At 41.6% G+C, this 15,396-nt stretch overlaps 1 protein-coding gene across 1 annotated transcript; it reads right to left on the bottom strand.

Moving 5' to 3' along the window:
* Positions 1–1,010: 1,010 nt before the first annotated feature.
* SPX (spexin hormone) lies at positions 1,011–10,690 on the bottom strand. The gene is made up of 6 exons (XM_049626668.1): positions 10,685–10,690; positions 9,967–10,047; positions 9,739–9,796; positions 9,044–9,106; positions 7,961–8,044; positions 1,011–2,759 (listed from the first exon to the last, which is right to left on the bottom strand). The coding sequence occupies exons 1-6, from the start codon at positions 10,688–10,690 to the stop codon at positions 2,713–2,715; spliced, it is 339 nt and encodes a 112-aa protein (XP_049482625.1). The 3' UTR covers positions 1,011–2,712.
* Positions 10,691–15,396: the final 4,706 nt, after the last annotated feature.

Here is a 15,396-nt window from a genome sequence, read left to right as displayed (position 1 = left end):
ATATTAGAAATAAACTCTTACTAATGGAATTTATAGTCCAGTAACAGGAAACCAACAGGTGACATCCCCACTTCCCTTTCTCCTGGCACTGAAGCAAAATAATGTAACTTATTTTGATTATCCAATCAAGGTTGATAGGATACAGATGTTTATTTCTCATAACCAGATAAAGGGGAAATGCTAGTTGGAGGCTGGTTTTAACATGCCAGGGCCTCTGCCGTCCCTCTCCTCATGGGATCATTATGGTGCTGTTGGGGGAGAGGAGGCACCCACTGGGGAAACCCAGGGGAAAAAAGAGTAATTGAGAGCCCATGCTGGAGGCCAGATGGCAAAAGGTGAGAAAGGATACAGAAGCAAACAGGGAAGAGCAGTGGACACTGTCCTGTCCAGTGGGAGCTGTCCACCTGAAGGAAGTGGTATTCTAGGACATGGATGTGACTTGCAGGCAGGTATTTCCCAAGTTTAAAATATAAGCCATATAGGGGCGCCTGGGTGGCTCAGTCGGTTAAGCGTCCGACTTCAGCCAGGTCACGATCTCACGGTCCGTGAGTTCGAGCCCCGCGTCAGGCTCTGGGCTGATGGCTCGGAGCCTGGAGCCTGTTTCCGATTCTGTGTCTCCCTCTCTCTCTGCCCCTCCCCCTTTCATGCTATGTCTCTCTCTGTCCCAAAAATAAATTAAAAAACGTTGAAAAAAAAAATAAAATATAAGCCATATAATGTGAACATTTTTTGTTCATTTCAGTTTTGAAAAATATAGAAATAAAGAGAACTGCAAAATATCCCAAGACAGACAGAATGTTATAGCAGCTGGGCAGAGGGGCCTGTATGCAACTACTATGTTAATCAGCACATCTGTATGGCAGAACAACATTCAAGGAATTCAGGCGCCTATAATATACTTAGTATTCTATACAATATTAATAGTATTATAATATAACACTATTATTTTAATAGCTGTTGGTCATTTTGAAAGTTTTTTTTTAATGTTTATTTTTGAGAGAGAGAGAGAGAGAGACAGAGCACAAGTGGGGGAGGGGAAGAGAGAGAGGGAGACAGAATCTGAAGCAGGATCCAGGCTCTGAGCTGTCAGCACAGAGTCCAACGTGGGGCTCAAACTCACGGACCACGATATCATGACCTGAGCCAAAGTCAGACACTTAACCAACTGAGCCACCCAGGCACCTCCTGAAAGCTTTTAAAAACTCTGTTTAGTGTGAAATACTTGAGGTTGTTCTGCTTAGTTGTGGGAAGAATTATTTCACATGATAGGGTTTTAAAATATTCTTGGAATAAGCATGATGTTTAAATAGCCAATATGTATAAGTCTATGTCAGATGAGTAAAATGTCAATATACTGGATACAAGCACTATCTAGAAAATCCACTTTAAAGTCAATTCATAATAAATGACAGGTGCCTATATAATACCACATAGTTTTTTTAATGCTAGCATATTAGTTTTTGCAAGAGATCTGTGTTACATTAACTTGAATATAGTTTCATTATTCAATTATGAAACAAGATACAGACAAATCTTATAAGCAAGGTTTTGACTTCATAACACAGTGAAACTGTAATCTCAAGGTACAGATACATTCACATAAAGGTATTCTTTAGCTACTGAATAATGGCTATATATTGATGACAATAAGAATTAACAATGTTTTCCACTTATGACATTTATCAATAATAGCTCTCAATTAATTAGGTCAAAAAATTAACATGGTGATCACATTCCAATTCCAAAAAAATAGGTTATTATGCTAGCTGTGGATATGTGTGTGTGTGTTACTGCATGTGTGTGTTTTTTTCAGACAGTTTTGAACCTAAGTTCAAAGTTTTGAGAAGGACCAGATTAGGCATATCACTCTGTACTGATGTTATCAGGGTGCCTTTATGTAATGTTTTAAGGTAAAATAAAGCCTAGAGCTCTAGTTAATTAGAGTAAGCAGACTCTTTGAATCTGTTTAGCTGTGAAAAATGAGTTACCTCTGAAAAACTGGTTTGTTCCTTTTGTACAATGTACACAGGAACAGAGTGTGTGTCTCCATCTGCTTATTTCCCAGTAACTCCCAGAATTCAGGGAGATCCCCAAATAATACAAAGGGAAGCTCTCCATTGTGGAACCTTCCACCAGCTTCAGAGATCATGCCCTCTTTCAGCAACTACACTGAAGTGTTCTTATCACAGGGCTTCTTCCCAGTCAACTCCTTCCTCTTCCCTTCTTAATTTATGTCTCCTAGATGAACTATTAAGAGAACACTCTACTCTTTCCCATCCTGCCATGCCTCCCCATCCCCCCACCCATGAAGATGGGAAAAAGGCAGAAAAGGAGAGGGAGATCTGCTGCTGAGTGACAAGACAATGCAAGGGGTAACAGAATGAAAAAAAAAACAACTGAGAATCACTAGTTCAAGACAGACTCGTTTTAACAAAAAGAAAGCACACTCTAAAGAGTCGCTGGCCTTATGCTTAATTCTAAAGGGGACTAAGACACAAGGTGACCTAAACAGGACCTGAAGCAATGAAAGAAGGTGATGCTCTCAGCTAAGAACTCTACATTACCTTTGTTGCTGGAAAGAATGAAACTGGTTGTGCATGTTCCTAAGATTACAACTGAAGTAAAAAGCCTCCAAAGGCTTTATTTACATGGCTCATGTTTTCAACAAGAATGGAACTGTATTTGAATGTAATTTGGTCTATTTTCCCCAGGTTAGTAGTCTTCTAGGATTCCGGTTTGATCAAAGTTTTCTTCTCCAGCTGTGAGAAAAAAAAATACGTAAAATAAACATAATTCTCCGTGTTTTAAAAGGAGAAAAAATAAGATAAAGAGAAATTTAAAAAATAAACATTTAGCCTCCTAGATTATGTTAACTCCTGCACTTTGCTATGGAGAATCAAAATAAGTGTGTTTTGATCGATTTGGTTTAAAATTTTTTCCCCTCATATCTACACACATAGGGGAACTCACATGTCACATGTCATTCTCTAGAATGAGTGAAACTATAGTATAGTATGTTTGGTAGAAATCTGAAAAGGTCATATATCTTGCTCTAAGTGTGCCACATGTCTAAAATATCCACCATTAGGGATGCCTGGGTGGCTCAGTTGGTTAAGCATCCAATTTCAGCTCAGGTCATGATCTCGGGGTCCATGAGTTTGAGCCCCATGTCGGGCTCTGTGCTGGCAGCTCGGAGCCTGGAGCCTGCTTCAGATTCTGTGTCTCCCTCTCTCTCTGGCCCTCCCCTACTTGTGCTCTCTCTCTCTCTCTCTCAAAAATAAATAAACATTAAAAAAATTAAAATAAATAAGATAAAAAATAAAATAAAATATCCACCATTAGAACCATTAAATTGCATCAAGGCGCTGTTTCCCTGTTTCCTATTAACAATGCATCCTACTTGGGAAAGATGACATGGGAATACTTTTGCACATATTCTCTTATTACCTGAGCTATACTAGGCCTGGGGAGGAAATGAAACAAAAAGAGGAGACACTTGTTATCTGGATGGGATTGCAAAACTTTAGAGCATGAGGTATCACTTCCGGGGCAGGATAGCTAAGAAGTCAGATGATAGCAGGTTCCTGGGACTGTAACAACGGGCAGAAGAGCTAAAACTTACCATGGTGTCAGGACTGGGAGTTGCCAGAGGAAAATGCCTCTCCTAACCTTCCTTAAGATTATTTCTAGATAAAATCACATTCCTTTAGTTAGTTACAATATAATTCAAATGTCTGAGTTACATTTTAACTTGAATGGCTAGCACATTTTAGAATATTACAGATGATGGGCTGCTCTTTAAAGAGAAGGGGGAAAAAAAAAACTCTGTAAGAAGTGCATCCTTGTATGTCAGTTACTAAAATAAAAATTAACTATTTAAAATAAGAGTCTACCAAGTAATACTTAGGGATTTTAGAATAAAAATATTAAAGGCACTAGTAACGAATATATCGTATATAAATCCAAAACTTTCCCATCAATTTAAAGTAATAAAATTTTGTTCCCTTATTTCATCATCAGAAACAAGCTACTCTGGAAACTTCAATGACTACAAAATTACATTTATTTTCCAGGGAGCCTGGTGGTTCAGTCGGTTAAGTGTCCAATCCTTGATTTCGGCTCAGGTCATGATCCCAGGGTCATGGGATTGAGCTGCATGTCAGGCTCTGCACTGAGCATGGAGCCTGCTTGGGATTCTCTCTCTCTCTACCCCTCTCCTCCAATCGTGCTCTCTTTCTCTCTAGAATAAAAAATTTTAAGTTATATTTATTTTCCAAAAAAGACTTGAAATTGGGACCTATAATCACACACCCTTTCCTAAAGTTTCTAATGAAGATTCTTCTTCCTCTCTTTAATTTTTTTTTAATGTTTATTTATTCTTGAGAGAGAGACACACACACACGCAGACAGAGCGTGAGCAGGGGAGGGCCAGAGAGGGAGACACAGAATCCAAAGCAGGCTCCAGGCTCTGAGCTGTCAGCACAGAACCAGATGTCGAACTCATGAACTGTGAGATCCTGACATGAGCCAAAGTCATATGCTCAACCGACTGAGCCACCCAGGGGCCCCTTTCTTCCCCTCTTTGAAATTACCCCCCCCTTTCATTCTAGCTCACTTTTTATTTATTTATTTTCTTTCTGGCTTCACACATCTTCTCAAAAACCAAATCAAAAACGTCTCCTTCAATCCATCTTCGCCAGCGATCTCCTAACACATTTCAACAATCAGTAACCATGCCTGCCGAATGTCCAATTTAGTAAAGGTCACCTTGGATGCAGCATCCTCTATCCACGATCCAACTACTTCTCACCTTTTCATTGCAAGAGTCCTGAGAGCCAGGACAGCTAGCACTGCTTACTTCTTGTCCCCAGTTCGCGCTCAACAAGGTTTCAGAAGGGGCATGGCAGTGGCAAGTAGTATCACTGGGCAGGAGCTGAGCTAAAGTCCTGTGAACTGCTATTCAGTGACCCGTCCTAGCCAACAGGATCTTCCTTTCCATTGATTTCTGTACTCTTACTAACCATTCTGCTCCATGTGATGCTTTAATCACTCCTTTCTTGGAACTCTCCATTCTTGATTTCTGGATATGCTGTTATTCTGGTTCTCCTCTTACATCCCTGCCTTCTCCTTTAAAAGTCCCTTCACTGATATGACTTTCCTCCATTCCCCTTAATCTCTAGGTACTCTCCAAGGCAAATCCTTTATTGTCTGCCCTTCTCCTGTTATATCTGAGGCCTAGAAGAGATTTCCATTTTCATGGTTTCACTCTTTATTAACTGGCTCTGAATTCCAGTCGTTCCCATATCTGACTGACCATCAGAATCATTTGGGGGAACTTTTTAAGGATACAGATTCTGAGGCTTCATTCAAGTTTTACAGAATCAGAATCTCTGGGTCTAAGGCTGAGCCATCTGTATTTTGAGGACTCTCTCCAGTTAACTCCAATGGAACCAGTCCATAGATGGATAATTGAGAACCACTGACCTACACTCCTTTACTCACTGGACTGTCTCTGTCATCTCAAACTGAACTTCCATTATATCCACAGAAATTTTCATTCCTCACCAGCATAACCATTTCAAACTCCCATAATACCACTTCAAAAATGTGCTTGTTCTGGATTCCCTTCTATCCTTTCAGTGAATAGTTATCCCACGTTACTTATTCTTCCTTCCAGGATACCTCGGAGTGGAGCCTCTCTGTCCATTCCTGACTGCTCCACCTCACCTCCTCATTCCTGTGGTTTCCTTTCACTTTCCTTGGCTTCTCCCTGATCCCCATCTGTGGTCTTTCCTGTTCGATACAATGCATTTGAGAGACGGCAAGATATAATGGAGAGAGCAGTGGAGTCACTTGGACCTGAGTTAAAATCCCAACGTGGCTTTTTACCAATTGCATGACTTTAGGAAAGTAAACACACCTCATAAAGGTTCAGTTTTCTCAACTATAAAGGTTAGCATTCATATGTGACACACGGCAGATGTTCCTATATTGTAGATATTGTTACTGTTCTTATTGTTACTCTCTGAACCATAATCATTGTTTTATTGTTACCCTCTGTGCCATAATCAGATTCATCCTCCTTCACCATGTCATCATTCTGCTGTGAATCCAGAGGACTTCTTACTGATTCTCAAAGACAAATTATCTTCATTCTTCATCTCGCTTCTAGTAAGTACCTGCCATGTAATAGTGGGCAAGCTACTTAATCTTTTTGTGCCTCTATTTCCTCACCTGGAAACTGTGGATAATAATGTCCTTACCTCCCAGGGTTACTATGAGGGCTAAAAGTATTGACCTATATCATATGCTGAAACAGCACCTGGCCCCCTGCATTATAGTAAGCCCTCAACAACTAGTAGCTCCGGGCAGTAGTAATAACAGCAGTAATGGTCGTCCTAGCTCTAACATAACCACTCCTCCTGCGTTCTGCTATTCCACTGACTGCTCACCCTATCATTTTGCTGCAAAGATTGTTCTCATTCCTGCTTCCCCTTAATCTGCTTTCTTCTCTGCCTGCCAGTTAGCTGGCGCCTAGCAGGCATAAATGCATATTTGCTCAATTAAGTATTATAATCCCCACTACCCATCCACGTTGACCTCGGCCTTGCACTGAGTTCAGAAGACCTCCAATCCCACTCTCTTGCATTTGCTTCTCATCAGTATTTTTTTTTTTTCGCAAGAAAACCATAAGCTTGAAGCTGGAAAATATGTTTTGCTCTTTTTTCCTCCTCATATGGCCCATCCAATACTAGGCACCAAGGATATGTCTTCTCCATTAGCATACGTGTCAGAGCACAAGGCCAGCAGCCTGTGCTTTGATCACCAGACCACTTGCTATATATATATATATATATATATTTTTTTTTTTTAATATTTAAAATTTTAAATTATGTCACAATATGGCATCATTACAATTTTTGAGAGGGAACATTCTAGGTCTGAATAATGCTTTGATGACCTCTATTGTTAATAGTAACTAAAACTATGTACCTTGTTCCAATTAGCTCTCATAGCAACCCTGCACATGGGTATCATTATTCCATTTTTCCAATAATGATACTAAGACTCAGGGTCATCCAGCTAGTAAAGCAGCAGAACAAGGATTTGAACCCAGTCTGTTACATACTCCAAAGCCCTGACTTATCTAGTAGCAAGATGCCTTAATTCAACTAGTGGTTTCAATGTTACATGGACAGAGTGTCTCTATTTTTAAAAACATTTTTGAAATGTTTATTTATTTTTGAGAGGCAGAGCACGAACTGGGGAAGGGCAGAGAGAGACACAGAATCTGAAGCTGGCTGAAGGTTCTGAGCTGTCAACACAGTTCGATATGGGGCTGGAACTCACCAGCCGTGAGATCATGACCTGAGCTGAAGTCAGATGCCTAACTGACCAGGCCACCCAGGTGGTCCAGAGTGTCTCTATTTGAAAATTATACCTAATCTTCATATAGAAGCGGCTGTATAGTATAATGAAAATTACACAGGCTTAGAATCTATTAGGATCAGCCATAAGATACTGCTACATATGCAAGTAAAAACTATTTCATTGTCAACAATTTCATTTGGCCCAGTCTTTAATAGTGAGCAATTGGATTTAACATTTTTAAACCTCTTTGGCTTCAGTTTTATTAACTGTATATAATGTGGTTGAACTTTGAGCATTTTTAGTGCTAGAGTTCTAAGTGAAAATAAGGTCACAATAGGCTCTGGTTTATGAAATCAATATGAAATTCCCCAGTGTCCTCGAGGAAATGTTTTCATGTTCTTGGGGACTCACGTTAATGAGAAGTGTGCTAGTGTTTATATAAGAAAGATGTCTGAATTGTTTGTGAAGGGGGGCAACTGTTAATTATATTCAAAAATCTGAACAAAGGCAACTTGGTATTCAACACAGAATCCCAAAAGTGATCAAAGCTTCCCTGTCCCGCAGTTGAAAGCAGTCACTATATTTGTACCTTCTTGTGGTCTCTGCAAAGAAGCCAGTAGCAGAGCTGCTGTCTCTGGAAGAGTTAGTAGTTGGGGATTTGGGCTTCGTCTTTCTGGAGAAATAGAAGTGTATACACATTCTTATTAGCATTTAAATATTCCTGTAGTAGATAAACCCTATTCTGATATACTATAAATAGAAAAACCCTTATAAAATAGGTTTTTGATGCCTTAGCCAAGGATGCCCCTTCCACAGAGGACTGATTTTTATGAATTGAAGCATTTCACACTTCCCTTGGACGTTACTTACAATTGGTTTTGCTGTGTATTACATATATGGAAAGGTATTTAAATATACTGCAGACAATGCCATGAAAGGAGGGTGGATTAGGATAAAGGACCCTGAGTAACTTTTCCCTTCAGAGCTTAACATGGGATGTCTGGGCAGAAACATCTGGATGGGATGGATCCTCCTTGGAGTCTCGACTACTTCCTCTCTCATTCGTTCAGAGCAGTTTGAAATAATAATCTATATTCTTGGCCACACATAAGGAAAATAACAGTCCCTGGCCCTACTCTTAATGGCTTCTGCCTATGAACTATTTCCGGTTTTAAGCTGCTTTAGAGCCCTTTCTAGTAATTTATAGGAGCGTATATTTGTCCGGGAAAATCACTACTTTAATAACAAGAACATTGAAGAGGAAACCGTGTAAAGGTCTTGCCAAAAACGGGGAGGTACATTTAGGGGCAGTTGCACAGTTCTCACTCCTCCTCCTCCTTGACTCCTCGAACGTGAAGCCCAGGCCTGGCCTGTCTCTGGATGACGCCCCCGCCCCGGGACCTCTGCACACCCGTCGGCCAGAGGGCGGTCGGAGCAGACGAGGCCCAGTTCAGCTTCGGGAGCGTCAGCCCCAGCCTCAGCCGCGCACCAGTGCGCGGTGCCCTGGCTGCCAGCTTGGACTCAGCCTTGGCTGGCTCTCCCCCAGGGTGGCCCCGGAGCCACGTCCCTCCCGGAGCGGAGCCGCAGTTGTTCGGCGCCTGGCCGAGCGCGCCCTGCCCGCTGAGTCCTGCTGCCAGTCTCCGGACCGCCCCCCTCTCCTTGGCTCACTCACCCGGTGGTGGCCGGTCCGAGAGGTCCTTCTTCCGACTCTGGTCCGAGATGAAGCGGCGCCCCTCTGCAAAGGCGAGACGCGGGGCTGAGCTGGCCCGCTAAACACTCAACAATCGCGGTTAAAATGGGCTCCGCGCCGCGGGTCCCCAGGTCAGGAGGGGTGGGTCCGCGGCGGCGGCCTGGGTCCGCGCGGGACAGCCGGTTTTCGGGCGCTCGTCGCGCACCCCCGGACTGCACCGAGCGCCCTTTACCAGCGCCCCGCCCCTGCGCTGTCCGCCCCCAGACGAGCCCTGCCCCCACGCCTGTCTGCGCCGAGCCGGGACCGGCCCGAGCACTTCCTGCACCTGCTGCACCCAGCCGGTACCTGCCCGCGCCCGGCCCGCCGCGGCGCATGGGCTTTGGAGCGGTCGGTCGGGTTCACTAGCCCGTGGGGTGTTTCCCAGGCCAGTCTGCAGTCTTCCTGTGAGGCAAGAGCCAGCAACCCTCCAGTTGAGGATGGAGAATTTCTAATAATCAGGGAGTCTTTTTCTTCCGTTGCCACACCCCCCCACCCCCACTCTGTCCTGCAGGATGACCTCGGCTATTAAGGGAACACACTCGATATTATTTTCTCCCCACGCGTCTATCCCATGGATTCTTACACCCCTAAAGATCTTCCTTTATTGCTGTAGGGAGAGCAAAGTATTTGGAACGTACGTGCACCCTTCAGATAGAGCATAGATTGGGGAGTCCAGTTCCTTCTCTCAAAGAGTCCCTACAACCCAGGTAGAAGAGAAAAGCGGTTAATAACACAATGTAGCCCAGTCCTCTATTAGCAAAAAGAAAGAAAGAGGGGGAGGGAGGGAGGGAGAAGAGAAAAAAGAACAGAAAAGAAGGAAGGGAGGGAAAGAACATCCAGGAGCCCCGGTTTTTGCGTTTGATTACCTGTGGCGCGCTACTGGAATCTCCTATGAAAGAAAACACTAGAAAAAGAGCCAAGGTTGTTGCCACCAGACTTCTGAGTCCCTACAAGAAAAGATCAAAGAAAGTAGTTTCTGTGCCTATAGGATCTTCTACTCCATTACACCCGAACAATTACAAACCTCTTACTTTTTGACGTGCTCTATTTTTGATAATTATTTTTTTTTAATTTTTTTTTCAACGTTTTTTATTTATTTTTGGGACAGAGAGAGACAGAGCATGAACGGGGGAGGGGCAGAGAGAGAGGGAGACACAGAATCGGAAACAGGCTCCAGGCTCCGAGCCATCAGCCCAGAGCCCGACGCGGGGCTCGAACTCACGGTCCGCGAGATCGTGACCTGGCTGAAGTCGGACGCTTAACCGACTGCGCCACCCAGGCGCCCCGATAATTATTTTTAATAACACTTAGCATGTGGGGGAGAGGGTGATTCCCTAGTCTACCTTGTAATTAATCTGCAAGGGAGTTCTCTTTGTAAGAAAAAGTAGAAATATGTTATTTCCATTAATTCACTCAAATGACTGATTTTTTTGAAGTAAAATCAAATGATCTTGATATTTTAAGGCATACTGTTTAAATATCCGTTAGCCTATAAAATGCTTATTAAAGATAAAATGGGTAAGAAACTATAAAGCGTTTCATAAAATAGCTTAAAAGTCTCAAGTAAGTAAAACTTCTACTTACCTTCATGTTCTGCTCCTTTCCAGAACCTGAGGTAACTACAACTTTGCCTGTCAGTTTTCTAATCTTGTTCTGAGAGTGGGGCTTTTAAATCTTAGTGTCTAGGACCCATCCGGATCTTCAGTAGAGTTAGGGAGTCCATAGGGACTTCTTGTCAGTATTCAAGATTGAGAGGATCTGATGATTTTTCCAGGGAGATTCATTTGCAGGAAGTAGAGAAATGATTGATGAGTGGGCATCACTTATTTAGATACTGACCACATCAGCCAGGAGATATCCTGAATATATCAGAATCATCGTTTTTTGCTTTTCCCACTAGCTTCCCAAAGTAGTTATTAGTAGTAGTAGAGACAATGATTAACAAGCCCAGGCTGAATCAAAAGTAAATGAATACAGTAAGCAAACTTGTTTTGGGTAGCTAGCTATCAAAGCTATCACCGATGACTAAAGATGAATCCTTTGGGCAGAAATGAAAAGGTTAGGGGATCTCAATGGAATTTTACATCAATCCTTCACCTAAGTATCCATTTGATTCTTTAACAAACATTTATTAAAAGCCTACTATGTATTGGACATTTCTTCTTTTAGTTCAAGGGACACAGCCATGCATTAAAAAGACACCTTCTCTGTTGTGATCAAGCTTATCTTCCAGTCAGGGGAGAAATACCGTAAACTAGTAAACAGGTAAATAAGGTAATTCAAAACTGTTTTAAATGCTTTATAAAGTAAAAATAAGCTAGGTGATGTGATAAGGTAAGTGATGGGCTGGTTTAGGGAAGGCAACAATTGAAGGGGTCTGGAAGGATCAGGTAGAGTCAGACATGAGATGAGTTAGAGTGAGAATTAGTGTAACAGGCAGAGTAAAGAAAAGCAAAATCTTGGGATGACAAAGAGCTTGGCTTGTTTGAGGAATAGGGAGGAGACCAATGAGGCCAAAGCTAAGTTGGTCACAGGGTGATAGGCGAGAGCACTTGGAAATGAGGTAGGAGAGGAAGAATTGGACCAGTTCATGTGCAAACATGGTTATAAGCAAAAGTGATGATGGCTTAGATTTGGGTGGTACTTGCAGGGAATGGAGAGCTGTAAATGAATTTGGGATAGATGTTAGAGATAGAAAATGTAGAGCCTGTGGATAAATGGGATATGAGAGTATAAGAAAAATAAATCAAGGATGAATTTTGGGTTTTTGGCTTAAACACTGGGTATGATAAAGCCATTACTGAAATTGGAGACTTCATAAGGAGCCAGTTAAAGAGACGGAAATTAAATTTGAATATTAAAATTAAAATATGCATTAAGCATTCAAGTTGAAATGTTAAGTAGGCAGTTGGAAATGCAAAACTCTACAGAGCTCAGCAAAGAGGTCACCAGCCTATAATTTTTTTAATGTTTTTTATTTATTTTGAGAGGGAAAGAGAATATGTGAAAGGGGAAAGGGCAGAGAGAGAGGGAGACAATGGGCTCAAACCCACGAACCCAGAGATCATGACCTGAGCCAAAGTCGGATGCTTAACCAACGGAGCCATCACGCGCCTGCGTAGTACAACCTTTTAATAAAGCATGAAGCATGTTTACCAATAGACACAACCATCTTTAGTGTCTCTCCAATAGGAATCCAAAGCTCACTCACCTAACCAAGTAAGGCACCCAAACGCCCCGAGACTTTTTTCTAAAGGTAGAATTCAAATTTAAGAATTCTATGAATTTTAAGGAAGGAAAAGGATTGGAATTGAACAAGAACACCTAGAGACTAAGAGGAGTTACGAAAGAGAAGCAGGGGGGCACCTGGGTGGCTTAGTTGGTTGAGCATCCAAATTCAGCTCAGGTCATGATCTCATAGTTTATGAGTTCAAGCCCCACATCTGGCTCACTGACTCACTGCTGTCAGCACAGAGCTTGCTTCAGATACTCAGTCCCTCTCTCTGCCCCTCCCCCCCCCGCTTGCACTCTCTCAAAAATAAATTAGAAGAAGAAGAAGAAGAAGAAGAAGAAGAAGAAGAAGAAGAAGAAGGCGGCGGCAGCGAGAAACAGGGACAGAGCTATGAAAACAAACATACAGAGATAAACAGGAGAGCCAGCAAAACAAGTTGAGGTGAAGCAATAAAAAAGAAAAGAGAAATTTCCAGAGATCATGAGGCCATGGAAGCCAGCAGAATATCTAACAATGTTGGAAGGTCAAGCTAGATGAGCACTAGGAAGTGTGCACTGGATTTGGGAATATGATAGCTTTTGAGGCCATAAGCTATATTGGAGTGGGTCTAAAGTGAATAGGATATGAGGAAAGAAAGACAAGTGTGCACAATTTTTAGGTTAGTTTCACTACATTTCACTAAAAGGGGGAAAGAAAAAGTGAATTTTTTTTAAAGAGTAGATGCTTGAGGATGGTGGAAGTGTGTTATTAATTTTTGGCCTTTCAGTAATACCTGAACCCTTTCATTTTTAGGGAATTCCTAAAGCTTTCTAAATTATGAATTGTGGAATAAGAATCTTGGTGGGAGGCAGAGTCTTCCTTCTATTGTACAAGCTGAAAATGCCAGGCACTCACTTTCCCACCCTCCCTGTCAGCTAGGATATGAGCACATGACACAGGCTTCACCAATCAGACATGCCCACTTGGATGGGAAATCTGGAGCTAAGATGGAGGAAAGTGGGAATTAGGAGAAGCATGTTCTGGTGCCGAAATGGTTGTGGTAAGTTTAAGTTTCTGGGGGCAATATTGCCTGCCTACAGGGCTAAAGTCAGATTCCAGGATGGTGATACCACCTGCAGTGTCCTGCTAAAATCAGGTTTGTTGGTGTGTCTGAATAACAATTAAGAAACCATTTACCGAACATGTATGCTGATGGAGATGACCAGGGGAAGGGGACATTAATGATGCTGAACATAAGGTAACTTCAAAAAGGAATGTGTAGAGTGCAAGAGGGAAAGGATGCAAAGTATATCAATATTCAGTCGAAACAGTTACATACATAGGCAGATACTAAACAAGGACCTGAGTACCCACCATATGCTAAGGTACCATAGATAAGCAAGATAATCCCTTTCCTCTAAAAGTTAGAGTAGTGCTCCTCAGGAACTAAAATGCATATGAATCACTTGGAAAACTTGTAAAAATGCGGTTTCTGATTTAGTACAGCTAGGGTGAGGTCTGAAATTCTCATTTCTAATAAACTCCCCGGTGACGCTGATGGATGTTACTCTACTGATCCTGAGACATTTTGAGTAGTAAAGCTTTAGATGATATAAGTGACAAAAATGAAACTTTGTGAGTCTGTGTGGCTGGGAAAATGGCTAGCAATAGAAATATCAGGGAGTGTACGGGGAGAGAACAGATACAGTTGATTTGGGATTGAAGTTTGAGGGGCTGATGCTCTCTATCTGCAAATAGATTGTGTAAGAGAGATTAGGATTTGGGCACTTGATATTTAGACTTGCCAGCTGTGAAGACATGAACATAAGGTTAGGTTAGTAAATGAGAATGGAATATAGAAAGTAGTCTATAGGTAGAAACTCGAGGAATATTTATTCCCTTTAAAGCGTAAGTCAAGCAAGAAGGAGACAAAGCTGCTCCTGTAGTGTTTCCCAAGGTCTTAGAAGAAGGAAAACATTAAAAACTAAGGACTAAAAGGTTACCATTGAAACTGGATAAAATCATAATATTTCTTTAAATATTAGATTTTAGGATTTAATTTCAAGGGATGGTAGCAACTTCCAAAAATGAGCAATAAACTAAATAAAATTATATATTGTTTCAAATGAAGTCCTAAGTGAAACCCAAATGTTAGGTCACTCAACAAACAAATAAAATGCCTCTTCCCCCTCTCCCTACCAAAAACACAGAAACATTTTTAGGAAGAGGGACAGGAAAGTGAATCACCAATAAAACCATGTTTTGAATTTATAATTTGAAGGAAAAATGTATGATGTGGCTTGTTTATAAAGGTTTAGCTGATGAATTCACAAGCAGATGCTTTACGTCAAAGCTGCCATTTTCAGTGTAATACGCACAAACGAAGAGAATGGTTTTGACATATTATCAATATTGTAGTCTTATCAAAAGCGGCATAATGCATTTGTTCTAAAATGGCATTGCCTCCCAATATATTTTTTGTTAAATCACAACATTTTAGGACTTCTACATATCTAAACTTAGAGATAGGCTAAGAAAAGTTACTTGATCAAAAAACACTTGAGGGATAAAACCATTCAATTTTGTTCTGCTGATATTATGACCAGGCACCAGACAACTTGGATAAACCTTTTTTTTTTTTTTTTTCAAAATTTTTAATGTTTATTTATTTTTGACAGAGAGAGAGAGAGAGAGAGAGAGAGAGAGAGAGAAAGAGAGAGAGAGAATGAGCAGGGGAGGGGCAGAGAGAGAGGGAGACATAGAATCTGAAGCAGGCTCCAGGCTCTGAGCTGTCAGCAGAGCCCGACGCGGGGCTTGAACTCATAGACCGTGAGATCATGACCTGAGCTGAAGTCGGATGCTCATCTGACTGAGCCACCCAGGCACCCATTGGTTAAACCTTTTTTAAAGACATATTCAACGAAGACCATTTTGCCTGTATTACTGATGCTACCTGAATTCTTCCAATCGACTGCAGTGTGCCCAGGCCATTTACACAATAATGGTCACTGTTTAAATCATATTTTTACAAGGTTAGTGATTATTGTGTTCATATAGGCAACACACCTATTTTGGGTAAAGTTAC

This window comes from Panthera uncia, chromosome B4 (genome assembly GCF_023721935.1).
Source record: "Panthera uncia isolate 11264 chromosome B4, Puncia_PCG_1.0, whole genome shotgun sequence".
Classification (NCBI taxonomy): Eukaryota; Metazoa; Chordata; class Mammalia; order Carnivora; family Felidae; genus Panthera; species Panthera uncia.
The sequence above is the reverse complement of the archived record's forward strand: the minus strand, read 5'-3'. Positions and strand labels throughout refer to the sequence as shown.